Here is a 24,840-nt window from a genome sequence, read left to right as displayed (position 1 = left end):
GGATTCTCTGCCCAGCTTGCTTCTCCCTCTTAACCTCCTGTACCCTGTTCAATCAGGTTTTCTTGCCCTTTCTTTTGGGGGGTGGTGTTTTTCTTTGATCTCGACAGCCTCACTGGTTCACCATTAACCCAAAAGCTCTCTGCAAATGAAGCAGCAAGGTTGTATCTCAAACAACCTGTAAAGCTTTGGAGAAGGACTTCAAGGGGCACCTGGGTGGCTCAGTGGGTTAAACGTCTGCTTTCAGCTCAGGTCATGATTTCAGGGTCTTGGGATCGAGCCCTGTATTGGGCTCCCTACTCAGTGGGGAGTCTGCTTCTCCCTCTGCCTCTGCCCCGTCCCTCCCCCTGCTCATGTTCTGTATTGGGCTCCCTACTGAGTGGGGAGTCTGTTTGTCCCTCTGCCTCTGCCCCTGTCCCTCCCCCTGCTCATGTTCTCTCTCACTTGCTTTCTGTCTTGAATAAATAAATGCAATCTTTACTTTAAGTAAAGGGCTTTGAGAGGCCAGGCCTCCTGCAGCTTGCTTTTCTTTCCCTGTTGGCCCCTTGGCAGTGAACATACTGGCTTGGAAAAAACACCATTCTGGTTTTTCACCCTATCTGCAGGTGTCCTGTAAACTTGGCTTCCCATTGGGCAAGGGAAAAAAGTGTCTTGAGGCACATCAGGAAATTAAGGCTTCCCTGCCCCCGTAATGTGATCGTTTAACAGCTAGTCTCGGTTATTTTGTGAAAATCTTGTGACCCCTAGGATTTAACAGTTGCCTGGGAAATTGTAGTACTTACTGGCTGTGTGACCTTGGGCAAGTCACTTAACCTGTGTGTGCAGCAAGTTCCTCCAGGAGAAATAAAAGTACCCTGCTGATTGGGTTGCCATGAGGAGACATATACATACACACACACACACACACTCACATATATATACATACATACATATGTATCTATCTATCTGTACTTAGTGGTTGGTACTTGGTGATTTATAAATGTTAGTTGCTGTATTATTATTGTTGTTTCTCTTGGTGTTTGTTTCCAGAGCCTTAGCAGGGGAGGGAAGAGCCAGAGTTTATGGATTTATCTTTCAGGCGGGCATGAAATAGAATTGTGAGATACTTTATATGTATGATCCTTTTAATCCCCCCAAGCACTCTAGGAGGTTAGATACTATTAATTCCCATTTTGTAGGTAAAGAAGCAGAGGTCATACTTCTAGGACATGGCCTGGCTGGGATTTGAACTCGGGTAGCCTGGCTTCAGAGCCAGGATGTGTACACCTTGTACCTTAGAGTTCCCCAGAAGTGAGATGATCAGTGTGCATGTATTTCTGTTTGAAGGAGTTGGTCTTAGGTGAGTAGGTCACTGTTAGAGTCTAGCTCTTCCATAATGGAGTTTTCTACGATGGGTGCAGGTGCTCTCAGAAGAGCGTGTGAAAGGGTGGGCTTGGGCTGGTGCAGGCAGCAGTCCCTCGTGGGTTGGGACGTTGCCAGAGCTCTCCCCCACGGGGCTGCCTATAGAAAAATCTCCCGCATAATTTGCCATAGGAAAGAAAGGTGTTGTTTTTCAAAGTTAGAATTCTGATGGAATTTCCTGCTGCCTCTCCTCACAGCTGGCAAGGGACACAGCCACTCATTTGTATCTCTTGCTTTCCTCAGGGAATGGGGTGCTTACTCTCCTGGTCACCTGTAAATCCCACTCTGTTTCATCCTGGGTGAAAGGGTTTCTCAGATGCCTGGGAAGGGTGGGGCAGTAGGGCTGGATTTCTCCCCGACTCCTCCCATCTCTGGGGTCCAGCAGTAAAATGACTAGTGATCACTGGCTACGTTGGGAAGTAGAACTGGGGGTGCTGAGCAGTGAAGACGTAGGTGCAGGGCCCCTGGGGAAGGGGCTTAGGTGCCAGGCCGCATAGGGATAGGAGGTGTTTGCCCCCCCACCCCCCCAGCGAGGACAGGGCCGGGCTCGCAGTCGTGAATCTTTCAGGGCGATGCAGAGGCCACCCTGGGCCCCAGGAAGAGGCAGGGAGAACATTGTGCCTGAAATCTGGCTTGAAAGCTGGCAAGTTCAGATCTGAGCACAGCCCGGAGGAGCCGGGGAGTGGGGGGCACACCCTCTGGCACCTTCTCTGGTAACGAAGAGTTACCGTGAAGCAAGTTATGGAAAATGTGATGAATATGTTCAAATGCTGTTTGTTAATATAGGGTGAAAAGTCAACGGGAACAGTGAGAAAGCGGGTCAGTGTGTCTCATCAATATGACAAAATGATAAGAGACAACAATGTCTGGAGTCAGACCTAGAGACACAGAGAGGAAGGGCTCCTTTCAGTGACTCTCATGCAGGGCCATGGCCCTACCAGCCCCTGCGCTGGCATCAGCTCCAGGCCTTCACCCGATGAGTCAGCTGGTCAGCTGGTCACCTGGGGGAGAGTGGGGAGGGGTGCGGGAGGGCAGATGCTGCCTCCCCAGAGCTCTCCTATGGAGCAGGGGTAGCCAGAAAGGGCAGAAAGGGGGCAAATCTTTTTCCCTAGGCAGATCAGAGTAGTGTTAATAACTGAGACCACCTGAGACCATCCAAGGGCAGGTTCTTTTTTTTTTTTTTAAGATTTTATTGATTTATTTGTGTGTGTGAGAGAGAGCAGGAGTAGGGGCAGAGGGAGAGGGAGAGGCAGGCTCCCTGCTGAGCAGGGAATCCCATCTTGACTGGGACTCAATCCCAGGACCCTGGAATCACGACCTGAGCTGAAGGCAGACGCTTTACTGACTGAGCCACCTAGGTACTTCATTGGGCGGGATTTTTTTTTTTTTTTTTTTAAAGCATCAGCACTTTATTTTTTTTATTTATGATAGTCACAGAGAGAGAGAGAGAGAGAGAGAGAGGCAGAGACACAGGCAGAGGGAGAAGCAGGCTCCATGCACCGGGAGCCCGACATGGGATTCGATCCCGGGTCTCCAGGATCGCGCCCTGGGCCAAAGGCAGGCGCCAAACCGCTGCGCCACCCAGGGATCCCTGGGCGGGATTGTTAATATTGATCAGAATCATGTAAATGTAGCAGATAAGAGAGACTTGGGTAAATATGTTCTGGCCAAGACACCCTCTGGGAATTGCTTTGCTTTCTTTTACCCTGAAAGAAGAGAAAAGTAAAAGTGTATATAGTTGGGCAATTACCCTAAATCTATGATTTGAAAAACCTCAGAGTTCGTTTGTGGTACTTTAATGTTCAAGATTAGAAAATTGTAGCTTGTCCAGTGAGAATAAGCTCCTAAGTTGGAGATGGGAAGATTCGTGCCAAATGCCCTCCCCAATCTTGAGGGTAAGCTGATAAGGCATGAAGAACCCTTCCGAACTTTGTATCACGCAGAAGCCCTGGAAAAGGCCCCGCATTGGAAAAGAAGACTTTTTTTCCTCCTTTCAAAATCAGAGCTGAATGACCACAGGCCCTGGACATTGTGTGTGAACTGGGCTGGCTAACTGGCCTTGACATTGTTGCCTGTAGCTCTGAGCAGTGAATTGGGGTGGAATAAAGGAACACGTGGTCATTCTGTTTTAACCCTTTAGTAGATCACCCTAAACCCAATGAATGGATGGGCAAAAAGATGCCTAAACTTCCCTTCTGTTCCCACAAAACAATTTTTTATTTACCATGACAGACTGAACCTGTAAGTCTAAATTTGTCTTTGCTGTAGTATGAGGGAAAATAACTAATAAGAAACAAAATAACCCCATCAACCAAGACCACCTTTCTTAGCAGAGGAGGAGTGTGTGAGCTTGTTTAGGGCCTTAACCTCACTCACCATGAACCCCAAAAGCAGATGTGCTTCTGCGGTTTGAATCATCAGGACAAATAGCCGGGAAGAGTTTTTCCAGGGACTTTCTGGTATACTTTTTTTTTAAGATCTTTATTTTCAAGAGAGAGAAAACACTAGTGTACATGCACGGGTTAGGGGCTCTCCTGAGCCGAAGGCAGGAGCTTTAACTGCTGAGCCACCCAGGCGTCCCAATAGGCAGGCTTTAAATGGTATGTGTGTGTGATGTAGGTGGCGTTTTAGAAGTGAAGGCATGAATCAGGTATGTTCCATTGGTTAGTGAAGAGAGTTGAGACCAAATTGCAGAGCTGCATATGCATTTAGGTCCCCTGTATTTTGAAGAGTTTGGAGAAGCATGAGTTAATAATGAACTAGAAGGGGCAGCCCTGGTGGCTTAGTGGTTTAGCGCCGCCATCAGCCTGGGGTGTGATTCTAGAGACCCGGGATCGAGTCCCACATCGGGCTCCCTGCATGGAGCCTGCTTCTCCCTCTGCCTGTGTCTCTCCCTCTCTCTCTCTGTGGGTCTCTCATGAATAAACAAACAAATCTTTAAAAAAAATAAATAATGAATTAGAAGCCACAGGGAGAACCTGCTTCCTTCATGCTGAGGCTTCAGGGACGAGACCCGGGTGCTGGCTCTGGGCAGCGTGTGAAACAGGAGGGCTTTCTGCTGATTGCCTGCTCAGATCCCATTAAGATTGGCAGAGTTTCTGGGCAGTGAGTCTGGACATGACAGCCACAAAGAGGGCAGTGTGTTGGTGTTGAGGACTGGCTTGGATTGTGGACCTGCCTGGGGCCTCACTGCAGCCTTGGGTTTGAGTAGTGAGAAAGCAGCTAGGGACTCTAGGATAACAGAGCTGTGGGTAAAAGCAAAATGTGACCTCTGCAGAGTATAGTCAGTGAATAGGCACTAGTGGCTCTGCTTGGATCGTGGGGCAGGGGTGTTTCTGTGGTTTGTAGAGGAGTGAGTGAGCAGTTTGGGGTTGAGGGGAATTCTAGAGCATCTTACGGAACAGAGGGGTGGCCAGGTGGCATCCCGTCTGGAGCACACATCCACACACACGTGCTGCGAAGCTGCTGTGGCAGCTGCACTTGGCAGCTGGGTCTGTGGTCTACCTTCTGGGTGGAAAGACCTGGGTCTCCTACCTACCAGGTTGAGCCAGTGAGTGAGCCAGTCAGAACCTTGGGCTTCCCCTGGCACCAGCTTCTGGCTATTAGAGTGTCTTCCAGATCTAGTGATCTCCCACTTCAACTGGTCACGGTGGTGGGAAACCGTGGTGGGAGTAAGCAAGGAAGCTCTTGTCCAAGGGTTACCACCCTAGGTCTTTGCTGGACATTGACTCCTGGCAACTTGTTTTGTACAGATTCCTGTAGGGGACCTTTGTCCCACTTTTGGGGAGGACGTAGCTGAGAGCTGATCTTCAAATTCCCAGCTCCAGTGGGTGGTGTCTCTTCCTTTGAAGACCTGTGCTGCTGCCCCCACAAGCTTTAGTGAAGTGCGCTTTGCAGCTTTTTAAGAGAAGGGCTTTTGGAAGACCCCTGGGAAACCATCCACTGCTCTTCAGCACTGTGTATGTTTGGTTTAGTTTTTTTAATTTTTATTTTTAAATATTTTATTTATTCATTCATGAGAGAGAGAGAGGCAGAGATATAGGCAAAGGGAGAAGCAAGCTTCCTGTGGGGAGCCCGATGCAGGACTCAATCCCAGGACCCCAGGATCATGACCTGAGCCCAACCACCGAGCCACCCAGGTCCTCCGTTTGGTTTAGTTTTGAGCACTTGGTAATGAAGATGTCACTGACTACACTTGTGGGACCTACTTGCCATGTGCTGGACCCTGCACTGAGCACTTCACTGAACCTGCCTCCTAGGCTTCTATAGTCCTCTCAAGCCCCAAGGTCTTAAAGGTGATGGAGTTGACATTTTGGTTCAGAAAGGAACACTCCCAAGCTCACTGAGGTGCAGTGGTTCCCCCTGGAACCAGGGACATGAATCCCACCCCATCTGCTCTCTGTTTCTGATCCTTGCTTCTTTCTGCTGGAATATTGGCTTCATTTTCTCAGAGGAGTCTCCTTCAAATGTTCTTTTTTTTTTTTTTTAAGATTTTTATTTATTTATTTATGAGAGACACAGAGAGGCAGAGACATAGGCAGCGGGAGAAGCAGGCTCCCTGTGGGGAGCTCGATGTGTGCCTCGATCCCAGGACCCCGGGATCATGCCCTGAGCCAAAGGCAGATGCTCAACCACTGAGCCACCCAGGTGTCCCTCCTTCAAATGTTCCTCCTCATGTCTCACACTTTTCACCAACACACAGGTTGGCCTCTGTGTCCTCACTGCCAAGGCGAGAGTCCTAGGGAGGGCTCTGATTGGCTTGGTTAGATCCCCCGCCCTACTGTGAGACCAGGGGACAAAGGACCTAGCTGGATCTGCCTGTTGGGTGGGAGCAGGCTTAGGAGCATCAGGGCTGCTAAAATGCCGGGTGTCCACCATAGGGTGGGAGGCCTCCTTCTTTCCAGATGGGAAAGTCGAGGTTTGGATTCCCAAGGTGACTATTCGTGGGTAGTCCTCTTAGTGGCAGCAGTGGGACTAGAGTCAGGACTGACTCAGAGCCTGTGCTCCTAGCATCGTGTCACACTGCTTCCTGCACGGTAGAGGGCCCCATGTGAGGGCTTGGGGGTGGGAAAGGTGAACCTTGGTGCTTTAGGTCCTCTACATCCACAGAGTCCAAGTCATGGGCACAGAGAAATATAAAATAAGGGAATGAAGGTACAAACTATGGGAAGTATGGGCAGAGGGAGTGTAGGAGGTGAAGGGGTTAACTGGGTGGGGGTGGGGAGCCAGAGTCCTGAGGAAGCTTGCTGCAGGGGAGAGAGGGAAGTGTGTTCCAGGTGTTGTGGAGAGTTTGCATTAGGGCTTGGGCTGGACAGATGGGGACCCTTGTGAGTTCCAGAGAGGAATCTAATTAAACCTTTGTTCTGAATGACCTTCAGGGGCCTAGAGTTGGATGGATCCTAGTTCTTGCTTCATGACACGCTTTTGTCCTTGGTCTGCACATGGCCTGTTTTCATCTTGTCTGTCCCATGGCATTCTTAAGTGTGTTTTAGCGTGACTTAAACAATAGTTTGCTTGAATGTCTTTCCACTTTTGCAAAGCTGAACTAAGTGGATTTGTCTTATTTTTAAATTTATTATTATTATTATTATGTAATGGATTTGTTTTAATCTCTATTTCAGCATCTATGTCATGGGCCTGGTCCTGGAGTGGATTAAGAACAATGGTGGTGCAGCAGCCATGGAGAAGCTCAGCTCCATCAAATCGCAAATGATCTATGATATTATTGATAATTCTCAAGGATTCTACGTGTAAGTTGATTGGCTTTATCTCACATTTTGCCTCTTGTGAATTTTAAAATGTGTATGTCCTGTACCTTTGAGAAGTGGACATATTTCCCTTTCTTGAGGTGTCAGAAGTGCAGTGAACTGGGTAGTCCCAGGCCCCAGGATTAGGGAACAGGTGAGTTCTTCCCTTGTGCATCCCCACCTGGGAATCCCACGATGAGGTACCTCTTCCCCAGGGGGTGGTGATGTTTTTTTCATGAAAGATACTTCCTGGGGATGTCTCATTTCCTCCTGGGGCAGACCCTTCTCCCACTGTCTGCCTCCTCTCTGTGTCCCCTGGGAAAAAACACTGTGCTTGCTGGAAGGTCTCAGCTTTACCCAGAGACTCCACTGGAGACCCTTGGTATAAATACCCACTCCTGGTCCCCTCAGCCAGGTCATTTGCCTTTTTTTTTTTTTTTTTTTTACATTTTATTTATGTGTTTATTTGAGAGAGAGAGCGTGCGCGCTTGCATAAGCAGAGCAAGGGGCAGAGGGAGAGAGAGAATGAGAGAATCCCAAGCAGACTCTGCACAGAGCACAGAGCCCAATACAGAGCTTGATCCTACAGCCCCCAAATCACAACCTAAGCCGAAATCAAGAGTTGGATGCTCAACCGACTGAGCCACCCAGGTGCCCCTAGGTCACTTAGCTTTTTAGGAAAGCTCACTACTTCCCTTATAATAAGGCAAATATTACCACTCCAGGAATGCTGTTTGTGAATGGAATTGGCTATGACATGAGGAGACTTCTAGTTAAACTCTTTTGTGTCCACCACTGGATGAGCACCTCTGAGGGGTACAGGAGATGATGGGTCTTGTGTTAGTCTCCTAGGACCACTGGAACAAAGATGCATTGCTTTGGTGGCTTAAAGCAACAGAAGTCTATTCGCACTCCTCTGGAGGCCTGAAGTGTAGTATGTCAGCGAGGCTGGGCTCCCTTCAGAGACTCTAGGGAGAAATCCATTTTTTGTCTCTTCCAAATTCTGGTGGCTCCAGGCATTTCTTGGCTTGTGGTGTGTCACCTTAGGCTCTGACGTCAGCTTTGTTGTGCGTCTTCACTTCTGGTCATTGGATTTAGGGCCTAGCCAGATAATCCAGGATTATTTATCTCAACTAGAGACCTTTTACATAGTTACATCTGCAAAGACCCCTTTTCCAAACAGGTCACATTCACAACCCCTGGGGGTTAGGACATGAGTGTATCTTTTAGGGGGTCACTATCCAGTCCCCTACCATAGAACTCTCACCAGAATGTAGGTGTGAAGCACCTAGTGCAGTGCCTGGCACACAGAGGTGTTTTCATTTGTGTTTCCCTGTCCTTTTTTTTTTTTTTTTAAAGTTTTACCAGTTTCTTTTTTTTTTTTTTTTAATTTGTTTTCTTTTATTTATTATTTATGATAGTCACAGAGAGAGAGAGAGGCAGAGACACAGGCAGAGGGAGAAGCAGGCTCCATGCACCGGGAGCCCGATGTGGGATTCAATCCCGGGTCTCCAGGATCACGCCCTGGGCCAAAGGCAGGCGCCAAACTGCTGCGCCACCCAGGGATCCCTGTTTCCCTGTCCTTAAAGTGACATACAGGTTTATGAGATTTTATGCTGTGTGTGTGTGTGTGTGTGTGTGTGCGCGTGTGTGTGCGCGCGCTCATGCGTGCACGTACACATGTGTATATTTGTGTTTATACACATAACATAGTTATTTACAAAGCCTGAGACCTCCTCCTTAGCAACTACTACTCTTTCGGGTTCAAGGATAGCAACTGACCAATAGTAACTGGAGAATTTATAGTCTTTGAGAAGTCAGTGTGCCATGTAGGTTGGACAAAACAATGCTTGAAGCCTAACTGTTAATACATCCCCATGACCGCCCAGGGGTGGGAGATGGGGATGTACTTTTGGAGCAGTTAGGATAAAGTAGCATGCTACTGCTACCTCTGCCCTGAAAATGCTTGTTGCCTTTCCTGTGAGTTCTTGGCATGCAGTGATCCTCCAGCCACAGGCCCTGGGGAGTCGGGTTTGGCTGGATGCCTTAGCCTTTAGGCTCCTCTCCCATGAGCAGTCTGGGGGAAGGGATGTACACTGTGCTTTTTGCCTGTGCATGGTTCAGCAGAGCCAAGTGCAGCCAGGGGGCTTGGTGGTGGTGGTGGTGGTGGGGGCGGGGGGGGTCCAAGGAATTCAGCGCCAAGGGCTAAATAATAGTTACAAGCTTGGAGTGGTAAGATGATATTGCTTTGCCTGGAGGTGTACAGGGGTTTTTGACTGAGCTTGAGCCTTGGGCATGAGTAGAGTTAGAAGGCAAAAGTACTTTTGGGAATTTTTATGAAAGCAGGGAGTGGCCCCTGCAAAGGTACTGAGGGAAGAAAGTACATTGTGTTTGGGGAGCAAAGAGTGAGTTGCCTGGAGGGGATGCTTGTGCTGAGATTAGAAGGAAGGTCTGGAAAGGTCTGAAGACCTATTTAGTCCACCTGTTCAGTCCTCTGTCACCTGTCTGCTCATCTACCCACTCACCCACCCTTCTATCCATCATCCACCCACCCATCCATCATCCATCATCCATCATCCATCCACCTATCCATCCACCTATCCATCTACCCATCTAGTAAATGTTTCTGAGCACCTACTCTGGGCTGTGTTCTAGGCTCTGGGATACTCAGAAGAACAAGGTATCTTTCCTGACTCCCAGAGTACTCAGAACCTGAATGTGAGTGAAAACACTTGGCTATTGTGGAGGAGAGACCAAATTTTCTATTATTGGCTTTAGGCTCCATTTATTTCTCAGGAGATGTATAGGCACAAAGTGCGAAGAGAGAAAGAATGCTAATGCCTCTGGAAAAACCCAGGGAATTAGAAACAAAACAAAACTTAGAAGGAACCCTGGGAATCCCTGGGATTCCTTTTCCTCCAAGCTCCTTAAAACTCCAAGCACCCAACCTGGCATTTCCCAGAAGGCAGCCTGCTTAAGCCAACGTGGCAGGTGGGTTGTCTCCGGGGGAATCAGGTCACCTTCCCACCCAGAACTTTTCATTTACTTATGCACAGCCTTGACCTAGAATTTTCATCTTCTTCACAATAAACCTTTTTCTGGGAACTTCCATCTGCCCTGGGCTGCCCGCCCAGAAAATGTCACTCTAGCACGTGATGTTCCCACCATGACACTGTTACTGGAGTCAGCAGGCTTTCCACTTGTTCCCTCCTCAGTGTTGCTATCTATTCTTTATAGTCACTTTAATTTTCAGGAAATTCTCTGCTTTTCTTTTAAAACTATAGAAATATGGTACCACAAGGGAGGTGAGTGATTTTAAAGAGGAATACCAGAAGTAAGCTAGAATTACAATCCTGAACACAGTTGTGGGCAGTTTCCTGGGGGCCACACCAGCTCTGCCCGTGAGCCTGGCAGAGATGCCCAGACAGATAAGATAGCCATCGAAGTCTGTATGTTCATCCTATGGCCTAAACACCCATAAGGTGCTGATTGACCCTGACTTGAGCCCATGGGCACAGTGTAGCATTCTGGGCAGAAAACCCCCTCTTGGCCACTTGTTAGCATGTGGCCTTGGGCCAATGACTTGACTGCTCCAGACTCATTTCCTTATCCGTACAGTGTGTGTAATGGTGGTACATACTTCTGTCTGTCTGTCTTGAGGACTAAGTGAAAATCCATATGAATAAAGAATATATAGAATATATAACAGGGGTTTAGAACATGGGCTCCAGCGTGGGTTAATTTGCATAAACCATACTTGGCATTAGGGAGCCTTCCTTAAGAGTTAGGTCCTAGTATTATTTTGGGTTACTATGGAAAGCACACAGAATGCTGAATTTTGATATTCTAAAGATGTCTAAGTGATAGTGCCCATATTGAGACCTGATATCACATTTCTTGGTACCTTCACATGGGGACCAGACCCTAGGAAGGAGGGGAGTGTGTGATGAGCCTAGCAATAACCTCAACATAAAGGGAAGTAGGTAGAACCCTGGTGCTTTATAGATACTGACACATTTTATTGTCAGCGCAGCCCTGTGGAGCAGAAATGAAGCCTATTTTCCAGAGGCACAGAGAGGTTAAGGTGGCCGAGAAGTGGGAGCAAGCCAGGGTATGCACATGAGGAGGGTCATGGGAGTGCTGGTTCCAGGGTGCTTATTTACTACTCTCGAGAAACTACAACAATCACAGACCAGAGATGATGTGACTCTATAATGCAGGCATAAGTGGAAAACTTAGAAATGATTAAGTTCAGAATTGTGATTACTTCAGCTAAATATATAAAAGCCGATTACTTTCCCAAATACTCCAGAAATAAATGTAAAAAGCGTTAATGAGGTTAAAAAGATCCCATTTGCTGCAATAGCCATGTCAGTTCTTTTTTTTTTTTTAAGATTATTTATGTATGTATTTATTCATGAGAGACACAGAGAGAGTCAGAGACATAGGCTGAGGGAGAAGCAGGTTCCCTGTGGGGATCCCCATATGGGACTCAATCCCAGGACCCCGGGATCACGACCTGAGCTGAAGGCACTCAACCACTGAGCCACCCAGGCGTCCCAGCCATGTAAGATCTAAAATCCAAATATTCATCTGGAAAAGTTAGTCTTCAGCTATAGAAAAGTTCCTTTCAGCTATACAGAAGGATAGCTGAAAAATTTTAAGAATATGTATTTACATTAATAAAATGTAATGTTAACATGTGGTTTACCAAAAACAAGCCATGGTAATGTAATGGGACACTGGCATACAGATAAGCAATATGTCAGTGGAATAGTAAAAAAAAAAAAAAATTCCAGTAAAAAAATTATTTTATTGTTAATATTATTTTTTATTTTTAAAGTTTTAAAAAGATTTTTGATTTATTTATTCGTGAGAGACACAGAGAGGCAGAGACACAGGCACAGGGAGAAGCAGGCTCTTCATAGGGAGTCTGATGGCAGGACTCGATTCCGGGGCCCTGGGATCATGCCCTGAGCGAAAGGCAGATGCTCAACCGCTGAGCCACCCAGGCGTCGCAAGAATGGCATTTTAAATTAGGTAGAAATGCATGTTTGGATTGCCCATATGATGCAGTTTGTTGGACATCTGACTCTTGGTTTCTGCTTGGGTCATGGTCTCAGAGTTGTGAGACTGAGCCCCACCTTGGGATTCTCTCTTGCCTCTACTCTGCCCACTCATGCACTTGCTCTCTAAAATAAATAATAAAATATTTTTTAAAAAAGTAAAAGAAAAGCATGTTCATAACTTTGAGGTTTTGATGTTCAAAGCATTGATAATCCATTTAGACAAAATTATAGAGCTAGATATTTGCATCATGCCATACTCAAAAGTAAATTTTAATGAGTTAAAAGATCCAAATGCAAGAAACTGAAATAAAAATACCATAAGAAAATAAAGGAGTTTCTTTGAATATAGAAAGTGTAGAAGGCCTTCCTAAACAAGCTGTAAAACTCAGAAGCCATAAAACAAAAAGATGTCTAATTATGTGAAAAATTTTAAAAATTTGCACAGCTTAAGACATCACAAATGGGATGAAAATGAAAAATGACAGACATGAGAAAAGTTTTACAGTATGTAGCATAAAATTTAGGTGACTATCTTTGGTATAGGCAAGAGCCCACAAATGAAAAAGGAAAATAAACCAAATAACAATGAGGTGGTGGTCGCTAATGGTATGAGCCAGAGACCCAGAGAAACCCAGCTGGCTAATAGGCCAACCTCTTCGAGAAATGCAGATTACAACCATGAGAAATATCAGAGAGGGAGACAGAACATAAAAGACTCCTAACTCTGGGAAATGAACAAGGGGTGATGGAAAGGGAGGCGAGCGGGGGGTGGGGGTGACTGGGTGATGGGCACTGAGGGGGGCACTTGATGGGATGAGCACTGGGTGTTATGCTATATGTTGGCAAATTGAACTCCAATTAAAAAAAAAAAAAAGGCAAGTGGCAAGCTACAAGCCTAGGGGGGTAAAAAGATTACAACCATGAGATTTTTTTTTTTTTTCTTTTTTGCTGCTAATCAGAAATTATAACGATTGATGACATCAGGCCAAGGAATGCACTTGGTGTGTCAGGTATGAACTTGGACAGTTTGGAGTGAAGTGTGCAGCCCCCATCACAATTCAAACTCTTAATCTTTGACCAGGGATTTTTATTGCCAAGTAGATGGCTGTCGTTTCTACTCATGGATCCAGAGGTGTGGTACCTGCAAGTCTGCTCCTGCTAGGTGAAGATCTGCAGACTATTCAGATGCCCATCAGGAGGCATCTGATGAAAGCCACTGGGGTCAGGACGCCTGGGTGGCTCAGTGGTTGAGCATCTGCCTTTGGCTCAGGTTGTGATCCTGGGTCCAGGGATCAAGTCCTGCATCGGGCTCCCCACAGGGAGCCTGCTTCTCCCCCTGCCTGTGTCTCTGCCTCTCCCCCTGTGTCTCTCATGAATAAGTAAATAAAATCTTAAAAAAAAAAAAGAGGAAGAAAGCCGCTGGGGTCCATCCACAGTGTGGGATAATGTGTGCAGTGAGAAAGGTGAGGGAGGTCTGTGAACAGACATGGGAGACTGGCCAGGTTCTATTATTTGGACAGAAGATAAAAGCAAGTGTAGGAAAGGATGCATCTATTATTAATTCACTTACAAAGCCACAACATTCAGGAGGTCTGGGTGGCTCAGCAGTTGAGCGTCTGCCTTTGGCTCAGGTCATGATCCTAGAGTTCTGGGATGGAGTCCCACGTTGGGCGTGTCTATACACCTTTGTATGTTTAAGAAGAGCCTGGGGAGTGCACATCAGTGGGAACCCCCTCTGTGGGAAGAAGATGGTAGATTTCTGTATTTTTACTCTGGATTTTCATAAATCGCATCAAAATTTAAAATTAATATTTTATTTTAAAAATATGGCAGTAGTGGGTAAACCTGGTGGCTCAGCAGTTTAGTGCCGCCTTCAGCCCAGGTTGTGATCCTGGAGACTCAGGATCGAGTCCCATGTCGGGCTTTGTGCATGGAGCCTGCTTCTCCCTCTGCCTGTGTCTCTGCCTCTTTCTCTCTCTACCCCCCCCCCCGCCCCCCGTGTGTCTCTCATGAATAAATAAATCTTTTAAAAAAAAATCTGAAAAAAAAAATCTGGCAGTAAGGAGAGGCCTGATTACAGCATTTTGTGGGCTTCTTTCTCGCAGGGCAGTCTTCCTCATTCTTTCTCAGCTGTCCTTATAGAAGGACATCACTGAAACTAATGTGCTTGGCCATGCCAACGCTCACCTTCTTTGTAAGGTGGGTGATTATGGGAGCTGTGCCTTGGCCCCATGCCATCCACTCTGCTACTTTCAGAAGTCCTGGTGTTTCTCAGTGGCCACTCTGGAGCACTAGTCCCAGAGACCCAAAGCATTTTTCAGTCACATCACTTGAGGAAAACTGTGTCCCTGTAGGATTTCTCATCTGGGGAGTTTAAATTCATGTGAACTTATGACGGGCTCTGTGAAGTTTAGGAGTCAAGAAACCAGTTTAACCCTGTTAACGCAGGATTTCCTAAATTTATAAGGTCATGCAACCAATTTTCCAGTATTATCATAGACAGTAGTGGGAAGCAGCACATGGAGTTTGTCCTTCTGTCTTTGTAGTCCTGAGATTACCTGGGGGGTTACATGCTGCCTAGGACCCACCCTAACCTTACTCTCAGTCTTGGCACCTTCCGCCTGCCTCTGAAATTTGGTAGTGACTGCCCAGATCGCACACTGGGGAGCAGTGGCCAAGTGCAGCCCACAGTGGTGCTTGCAGCTCCTGCAGTGTTTGAAACACAGCTTCAGGGACGCCTGGGTGGCTCAGTGATTGAGCCACATTGGGCTCTGCTCAGCCAGGAGTCTGCTGCTCCTTCTCCTTTTCCTTTTGCTCCTCCTCCCACTTGTGCTCTTGCTTTCTCTCAAATAAATAAAATCGTGAAAAGAAAAAGTGGGAGCATATTTCTCTGGGGAGGCAAAGAATGGGCAGTCACATTTGTTGTGTAACAAAGGGAGTTTGTGCTGAGTCTGGCACACCAGACCTGTTCTCATTTGTATGACAGCTGGGCCTCTGTTGGCATTTGAGTTTGCCTCCCCAAGTGCCCTTGCTCTAGTCTTAGGCCTTGTTTCTTCTGACCAGGAAACTTCTGGTTTTTTAAAAGAATTGGTTAATTAAATTATCTATCTATCTATCTATCTATCTATCTATCTATCTATCTATCTATCAGAGAGCGTGAACAGGAGGAGGGGCAGAGGGAGAGGGAGAAGCAGACTCCCCGCTGAGCAGGGAGCCCAGGAGGGGCTTGATCCCATGACCCCAGGATCATGACCTGAGCTAAAGGCAGGTGCTTAACCGACTGAGCCATCCAGGCATCCTTGATCAGGACACTTCTTTATAAAAGCTTTCTAGAAGGTCTCTTCACCTTCTGGTGTTCCCACTCTCCATTCTCTCCTCTGTGTGCTGCTGTTCTTTAAAATTTAGATTTCATGTTGTGGAAACCTGACTGCTCCTCGTTGTTCAAGGACCCAATCTAGTTCCCTTTGGTGAATCGACAGGGCTGCCCCCCCCTGCAGTCCAGGCTCTACCCCTGGCCAGCAAAACCCAACACTCCAGTTCCCCAAGTTCTTGCTGGGGGTCCCCTGGGCCTTTGTAGATGCTCACCTGTCCTAACCTTGCCGTGTCCCTCTGAAACGTTTAAGCTTCCTCTTGGGTGGAATTCCTTGCTCAGCTCTGTGCTTCTTGCTGTTACAGACCTTTCCCTTGGAAATTTAATTCCCTACGCTGCCATCTCACTAGACTGGGAGCAGTTAATTCCCTTTAATCTTTGTTTCCTTCCCTGAGCTTTATACCAGAGACATTCTTGGGCACTGTGTGAATATTTGTCATGTGCCGATTATTTACTGTCATGATGCCATCTACTTTCATGATAGGTTGGGCAAATTTGGGGTGGGGGTGAACTGTAAATAAGATGTTTAATTCTCCCTCCTTTTAATTTTTTTTCTTAAATTAGGCTTGCTTTTTGCTGTGCCACCTCTATAATTGAACCTTCCTGTTGGGAGCCTGAGGCAGCAGAGTATCAGAAGGGTAGCCAATGAATTTTTAATTTAAATGTCAACCACGAAACCTACCACCTAGTGAAAGGGGGGTGGTGCGCAGAAATCAGGCTCACAGCCTATTACTAGATATTTGGTTTCCCTCTTTGCGTCTCTTCTGCCTGTAGGTGTGCACTTGACTCTTATTAACTTTAGTAGGAATTATGTATGTGCCCTTAGGGGAGAGCCTAACTTTTAATGGGGGCTTCCTCACAGTGCTTTTATTTGCTGTTTAATTTTAATGAATCACACCCCAGTAGAAGTGTAAGAATACAACAGGATGAGCTTGAAAATGCAGAAGGGGTTATTACATATTTTACTCTTCTTTTATTCCAGAGTAGATGTCAGCTCTTCATTTGTCTCCTTTGATTGTCGATGGAATGTAATTTTGACTGCCTATGTTTCAGATCAGAAACTCAAGTCAAAATACTAACCTTTCCTACATAAAAATTCACACATCCTTCATTTTTGAGAATCTGTATAAGCCTTGTGCACGATGCTGGGAAGAAAATGATGAACTTGTTTAATTTAACTGATACTTAGGTTCTTTAATATGTTCCAGACACTGTTTTAAACTGTATCAGTTATCTGTTGTTTATGCATCACAAAGAACATGGAAGACAGTTGTTAAAGCAGCAACCTTTTTTTTTTTTCTTGCTCATGACTTTGGGTCAGCAGGCTGGGCTGGGCTTAGCTGGGTGGTTCTTCAGCTCCTCTCACTTGGGATGGCTTATTCTAACAGGGTCAGTGGTGATTCACCTGTAGCCAGTGGTCTACAGTGACCTCACTCATGTGTCTGGGAGTTGGTGCTGGCTGTAGCTGGGCCTCTTCTTGGCTTGCTTACATGGCAGCCATGTTTTAAGAGGGCAGCTATAGAGGCTGTATTTGTATTCCCCTTGAGGTTTAGTCTTGGAAGTTGCATAGAAACCCTGATGTTGCAGTCTTTTGGTCAAAGCAAGTCACAAGGCTGGCCAGATTCAAACAGCTGGTTGGCTCAGTCGGTTACACATCGGCCTTGGGCTCAGGTCATGATCTCAGGATCCTGGATCGAGCCCTGCATGGGGCTCCATGCTCAGTGGGGAGTCTGCTTCTCCCTCTCCCTCTGCCCCTCCCCCTGCTTGTTCTCTCTCTTTCTCAAATAAATAAATATAAAAAAATAAAAAGGTATAGAGAACTAGACCTCGCTTCTTGCTGGGATGGCTGTAGAGAATTTGTGACCATTTAAAAGCCACCAAAGCCCCTTATAAATACTCGCTCACTTAATCCTCACATCAAACTTAGAAAGTGGGTTCCATTACTCTTTCCACTATTCAATAGATGGCAAAGTCAGACAAAACAGGTCTAACAAAAAAAAAAAACAAAAAAAAAAAACAGGTCTAATAACTTGCTCAAGGTCACACAGCTTGGGACAGGGCAGTGTGACTGCTTTGAAAACTGTTCATGACTGAGCCCTTCAGCCACTGTTAGGACCAACATATTTTTTTCTCTAGCCTTGTAGAGAAAGGGTCAGTCACATCGCCGTGTGATTGCCATGTATTGGAAAATTCATATATGTTGTGTCACCGAGCTATCACAGCTAGTCTGATATGAAGGTATTATTTCCATTATTTAGGTGAGGAAAACTGAGGCTAATGGAAATTAAGTATAAGTCATACAAGGGAATGCTAACTCACTGTTCCATCTGCAAGAGTGGCCTCCTTAAGTAAAAATGATCACAGTTCCAGGGCAGACTTTTAAAATCTATTTGTGTTGACAAAATGTTTAAAGCAGTTTTTCTGTTGACTTGTTAATGGCTGTTGCACATTACAGAAATAGCTGGAATAATAAATATGTTTTTCAGATGTCCAGTGGAGACCAAGAACAGGAGCAAGATGAATATTCCATTCCGCATTGGCAATGCCAAAGGAGATGATGCTTTAGAAAAAAGATTTCTTGATAAAGCTCTCGAACTCAATATGATTTCCTTAAAGGGGCATAGGTGAGTATATATCCAGTTCAGATGCTCATTAGAGAATTTAGTTTTTCTTTCTTCTTTTTTTATTTTTTTTATTTTGAGAGAGTGCTCACGCATAAGCGGGAGTGCGTGGTTTGGGTGAGTAAAAGGAGAGAGAGAATCTTTAAGCAGTCTCCACCCAGAACGGAGCCCAAGGGGGGACTCCATCTCATGACCCTGAGATCATGACCTGAGCAGAAACCAAGGATTGGATGCTTAACTGACTGAGCCACCCTTGCGCCTCATAGTTTTTCAAATGTGGAGTGAAACCTATCTACCTCTCTAGGAGTCTTGCCCAGCTTGGAGTAGCAATTATTATAACTTGTTGAAAAAAAAACAGTTGTCATGGGATAATTCTCCTCTCCCCCCCCCAAGATTTTATTATTTATTTATGTATTTATTTGAGGTAGAGGGTGGGAGAGGGGCAGAGGGAGAGAGAGAGAGAGAGAGAGAATCTTAAGCAGGCTCCATGCCAGCATGGAGCCCAACACGGGGCATGATCTCATTAGCCTTAGATCATGACGTAAGCCGAAATCAAGAGTAGGATGCTCTACCGATGGAGCTGGCCAGGTACCGTACACCCCTTAGATTTTATTTTTAAGTACTCTCCATACCCAACACAGGGCTCAAACTTACAACCCTGAGATCAAGCGTCGAATGCTCTACTGACTGAGCCAGCCAGGCATCCTTCTATTTTTATTTATAGACCCTTAGTGGGATTCCCTGGTTGGGTGCATCGTAGACCACATCTACAGGCTTTTGTCAAAATTACCTTTGAGGGGCAGCCCGGGTGGCTTAGCAGTTTAGCGCCGCCTTCGGTCCAGGGCGTGATCCTGGTGACCTGGGATCAAGTTCCATGTTGGGCTCCCTGCATGAAGCCTGCTTCTCCCTCTGCCTGTGTCTCTGCCTCTCTCTCTCTCTGTGTCTCTCATGAATGACTAAATAAAATCTTTAAAAACAAAACAAAACAAAACAAAAAACCAAAATTACCTTAGAAAATCTCTTCAGTGGTTTTTATGGCAGAGGTTGGCATCCCATGACTGGAGAAAACAGATTGCTGTTGCTCCAGCTGAACAGCAGAGAGTGGGTCCTGCGTGCTCTATGAAAAATATGTGTCCTCACCCCCGGGGAGGTGAGACACCTGCCCCGCAGTGGTTGCCTGCTCCCTGCTTCTTGTGAGGCAGGCCCACCAGATACCTGACTGAGTTAATCTAGGTGGTATGTGAGCATGACGGTCCTTCACTATATTAGGGAGAATTTCCTAACAATTAGACATTTGAACCTGCTGGCCACGTAGGGGCCTTCAGGTGACGGTTTGGACATGATGGCCTCAGGTGCTGTGTCTCTCTCAGGAGCGGGTAACTGGAGACTGGAAAGAGGGTCGTCATAATGCTTAAGGGGATGTTTTTGTTCATAATGGCTGCATCTTTGGTTGTTCTAGGTCTGTGGGAGGCATCCGGGCCTCTCTGTATAATGCTGTCACGATTGAGGATGTTCAGAAGTTGGCAGCCTTCATGAAGAACTTTTTGGAGATGCATCAGCTGTGAATACATCTTAATCAACATATGCTCTCCCCTTGAACAGTGTACAAAATTGGAAGTCACTTGGGGATGGCAATAGAAACTTAGAAAACATGATATTTTTCTCGAGCAAATATGCTTCTTAGGGACCTCGTTTTTCAAAGAACAACAGCACAACATCCACATTTCTGCAAAGCTGGTTGGTCTTAATGGCCCCCACCTTCATTCTGACTTGAACTGGAAGTGTTTTTTATTTAAAATCTTCCTTTAGCTTTTCTAGTGAATTCCAGCTAATTTTGTCTTTGCTGCTACTTTTTCTAGCTAAATCTCAGTATTCACACTTGCCTGTGGACTTAATAATGCAACTTGAAGTTACTTATTTCTGGGAGACACACACACACACACACACACACACACACACATACACAGAGCATAGAGGTTGGGTGGGGACCTCTAGGTGCTGAATCTTGATCCTTTACAAAATGACACGATGGGGTCTCCTGGGTTTTGCAAGCTGTTAATTCAGGACCATACTCACTGTGTGGTGAGTGTTGAGGGATTCCAGGCTAAAGGGCAAACTTGGAAATGTTTCTTTCTCCTGTTACTCTTCTAAAGAGATAAAAGTGGCATACTGTGTGTTCATATAGCAAGGTCTGTTTTTAATACCAAATACTATGTAGCCTGTTTCTACTAATATGATTCTTGGTGACGCATATGTAGAGACTTAGAGAATTTGTTAGAATCCTTGTCGTGTATTAGGCGTTAACGCTTGCAATGGTGTGTCCCTCCCCTCCCCCTTTTGTCTTCAAAAAAATTACTTTGCAAGATTTTGAAATTTCCCTGATTCCCTTTGATGTTCCTTTTAGTGGGTAGAAGAGAAGGTTGGTTGGTTGCTTTGTTCTTTATTTTTCAGTGAGGCTGTTAAATTAAAATTCTCTGTTAAACTCCCTTCTTGTTGGTTTCACTTGACAGTTCTCTTTATAGCATTTGACCAGTGATGCTGTGAAGTTCTGGAAGATCTTTGTGGAAGAGTTTTTCTCCTATTGTTTATTCATTGTCAGTTATTTTCTCTTGACTATGTGGAGGACATTTAAGTCCTAAAACATGTAAACCTTTGTCAATAAATTTCTTTACCTGCTATTTATTGACGTATGTATGTATGTTAAGTAATCTCTACACCCAACACGGGGCTCAAATTTATAACTTGGAGATCGAGAGCTGCATGCTCTACCGACTGAGCCAGCCAGGCACCCCCACTTCACCTGCTTTTTAGATGGATTGTTCTGTTAAAAACTTTATAATGGAAAAACTTGAGTCTGACTGTAGCATCTGATAAGGGTAATTTAGTTCCACCAAAGGGGTAAGACCTGAGCCCTGTGCATCCATTTTTTAAAAAATGATTCGGTATACAGTTGTGGCTTTCCATTGGCTTTTGGAATGGATATTATCAAGAAACCACCCTATAGCCACGGTATAAAGGTCTATGAGCTCTGTCCCACATAGGTCAGAAGCATGCCAATAGGGCAGTTCTAAGCTATCTTTGTGTTTCATTCTATTGTGTGACAAGGACTGTACTGATCTCTTATCCAAGCTCAACATCAATTAGTTGGGTTATTTGGGTTCCACTGGTCAGGGCTAGACTCGTCTTAGTTCTCATCTGTAAAAAAGAAGGACTTGTTCTGGAGAGATTTAAGAGCTTAAAACAAGGGCTCAATGCAGGATATGAATAGTAACTACAATAAATGTTTATATAGCAAAGCCAACCAGTCCATGGACTCCACCTAAGTGTTCATGTAGAAGAGTGCTCAGTCTACCTCACCTTTTTCATCCTTTCCTGATGGTTCCAAGTCCCTGTTGTTTGTACCAATCTGAAATTTCAAATTTCCACTTAACTCCATTCCTGTTGCCATGGCCTGCTCTCATGTCATGGTGGATTATTTCTGCAGCCTCATCTCCAGCCCCACTCTTGCACACCAGTTGGATTATTACTTCTCCCTCATGTTCTTCCTTGATACTTTAAAACCCCAGGGTTCTCAGCCTGGCCTCAGGGCTTTGTAGCATCTAGCTTGGCCTTGTCTTCCTTATGTTAATGGTTCTTGGAATGGGACTGTGTTTGCCCAAGCTATGACACACATGCCTGGCCTGGAGTTTCTGCCTCAGTGGAGTCCCTGCTCTGTTGGAACAATGCTCCTTTCCTTTGTTCTTACAAGGGTGACCCTTTTACCCATCACATGCCTGCATTCCCTCTTGAAGTGTCCAGTTATGTACCTTTCCCCTTACAGCATCATGGAGGAGCCATGTTTCTCCACTTCCAGCAGCTGTCGTCCTTGCACTTAGGGGCTGCTCAACAATTGTTTAAGGAATGAAAAGTCTTAGGCAGGTCATAATGATCCTCGTGAGTTTCACAAACTGAACCTGGATTAAAGGCAGACATACAATCTTACCTATATGGATTTTTTAAAAAAAATTTAAAACCTTAGTATACAATATAGTTTTGTTTTCCACTAAAATGGTCAAATAGGACTGGTTGAATAGGGAAATTTAAAATCTTGGAGGGCTGTCAGACTCATTCTTATAAATCTGTGAATGCTTCTGGAAAATGATCAGCAACTGCATTCGTACAAGTACAAACGGTAGTTACGTGTCGGCACACAGATTGCTGGAAGATGCTCATCGAGTGAAAACCTTGACCTTTATATGTCTCATGTGAATGAACTGATGCCAGTCTGTTGACCGTGTGGAGAGTGGTGGGATGGAAGATAAGAATTTAAGCTCCTGGGTCAGCAGGCTGCAGGAGCCAGAACCAGCCAGTCTTCCCTTTAAGATTAAAAGCAAAGTAGATAAAACCAGTGTCTTTCAGGCCATGGGGAGTCTGTAAGACACAGCAGCCTCACAATCCTTTGGTTACTCCCAAATTCTACTTTCCCCAAACTGAATTTAAAGTTTGATTTTTCTCCTCCAAAATTCATGCCAGTACATAATCATTCTAATGCTGCTCAAGTGAGAAAAAAGCAGAATCGTTTCCATGTTCCTTATGTTTACCTTCACACACTACTTGGTCTCCCAATGCTGCGGTTCTGTCCTTTGCACAAGAAACAGAAATTGTGTTCTGTCCCTAAGTCTTCATTCCCCTGCTAGTCTATGTTTATCTAAATATCCAATGCTGCTTCATCACAATTTAGCTGATGCTAGAAGGTTTGACAAGCCCTTTGGTGAACTAGGTGTTAAATTATTCCTTTCTCCCCCTTCGGAGCTGAAGGAGCCACCAAGACCCATAAAATAGACAAAACCCACTGATAGATTAGATATTCATTTCTGCAGAAGGCATTAGCAGGTCCAGCCTTGTATCACTTCATGATTAATGTTTGTTGTAACGTTTTCGTTGGAAGGAAAATAAAATGAGGAAGAATTTTCTCACATTTGATCAGAATGTACATAATTAAAAAGTGAAATGCTACTGGGTTTGGGAAGAAATCAATCACTTTAATTGGAAAGAAGATTCCTTGCCTCTGTCGGTAATTGGACTCTTGGTAATTTAGAATCGGAATCCATGACAGTTTGTGATAAATTGGCTCCTTTTGGGCTAAAGAAGGTAAGAAGTTCTAATTACCCCCGGATTATTCCAGAGTGGATGGAAAAGCTTGATCAAAGAAGAAGATCCTGGGGAAGAGAGAGAAGCCAGCAGTGAGCAAAGATTTATTGAATTTCTTTTTAAGAAGGTAAAGAAGAAAATAGTTAATTTGATGTGACAAAAACAAGAGCATGGTATTTGTGGTATTTGACATCCTAGAGATGTAAATTGGATTTTGTAGGAAAATAAGGAACTGGGCATATTAGAAAAAGTTTTAGGTATACAAAAGTTCTACAATCAGGTTATAGCAATTAGCTTTGCCTACCTGTTCGTGTATGAGAGTATTGAAAACCTTGGGCCTCACTGGGGGAAAAGTATGGAATTTGTACATTGAGTGTTTAAGCATGTATGTAATCAGCACTACGTTTAAGGAAGTCTGATGCATTTTATTCAAATCAAACATAAATTTGAGTTAGTAGAAAGATAGACAAGGCCCCAATTAGTGAATCTGCTGACCTGGTCACTGTTGGTATCCTAGACTTGTTTCTATATGCATGGCCTAAGAATACCTGAGGAATAGGCTGGATTTTAGGTTGAAGCTCTGGGTGATAAATTTATTTGAGTTGTGCAGTTTAGTATAGATAGATAGATAGATAGATAGATAGATAGATAGATAGATAGATAGATGTAGATGTAGTGTAGATAGATAGGATTTTAAACTTACAGTTAAGTTGCAAGGTTAATACAAAGAGCTCTTGTATTTGCTTTCTGTGCTCGCTTCGGCAGCACATATACTAAAAATTGTATTTGCTTTCTGAGATTCACCAATTATTAACATTTAGCCTCATTTGCTTTGGCATTTGCTCTCTCCATTTATATATATATGGTCTAGCAAATATATATATTTACTCCCCACCCCACCCCAAACCATTTAACAATAAGCTGGAGACATTGTGCTTGTTTACCTCCAAATACTGATGATTTCCTCACAACAGCATTCTCCTGTGTGGCCAAAATAATGATGATCTAAATCAGAAATGTTATGTTGAGGGCACCTGGATGGCTCAGTTGGTTAAGCGACCACCTTAGGCTCAGCTCATGATTCCAGGGTCTTGGGAAAGAGCTCAAAGTTGGGCTCCCTCTGCCTGCCACTCCTCCTGCTTGTGCGCATGCTCTCTCTCTCTTTCTCTCTGTCAAATAAATAAGTTATATATTTTTAAGATCTTATTTATTTCTTCATGAGAGACACAGAGACAGAGGCAGAGACATAGGCAGAAGGAGAAGCAGGCTCCCTGTGGGGAGCCCAATGTGGGACTTGATCCCAGGACCCTGGGATCACAACCTGAACCAAAGGCAGACGCTCAACCACTGAGCCACCCAGGTGCCTCTATACTCTTTTCCTGAGATCTTATTTATTTAATTGACAGAGAAAGAGAAAGAGAGAGCATAAGCAGGGGGAGTAGCAGGCAGAAGGAAAGGGAGAACCAGGCTCTCCATGGAGAAGGGAGCCTGATTCAGGACTCGAT

General features: G+C 45.1%; 1 protein-coding gene across 2 annotated transcripts in view; it reads left to right on the top strand.

Moving 5' to 3' along the window:
* LOC112644681 (phosphoserine aminotransferase) overlaps window positions 1-20,883 on the top strand; it is a 31,909-nt gene extending 11,026 nt beyond the window's left edge. For both annotated transcript variants that reach the window (XM_025423269.3, XM_049091795.1), the window contains 3 exons: window positions 7,020-7,148; window positions 18,071-18,208; window positions 19,665-20,883. In XM_025423269.3, the coding sequence (XP_025279054.3) occupies window positions 7,020-7,148; window positions 18,071-18,208; window positions 19,665-19,770 (373 nt within the window). In that variant the 3' untranslated portion in view covers window positions 19,771-20,883. The remainder of the gene's footprint in view (window positions 1-7,019; window positions 7,149-18,070; window positions 18,209-19,664) is intronic.
* Window positions 20,884-24,840: the final 3,957 nt, after the last annotated feature.

The sequence above is a fragment of the Canis lupus genome, chromosome 1 (genome assembly GCF_003254725.2).
Source record: "Canis lupus dingo isolate Sandy chromosome 1, ASM325472v2, whole genome shotgun sequence".
In the NCBI taxonomy this organism is placed as follows: Eukaryota; Metazoa; Chordata; class Mammalia; order Carnivora; family Canidae; genus Canis; species Canis lupus.
Note: the sequence above shows the minus strand (reverse complement) of the source record. Positions and strands in the feature narration are given on the sequence as shown.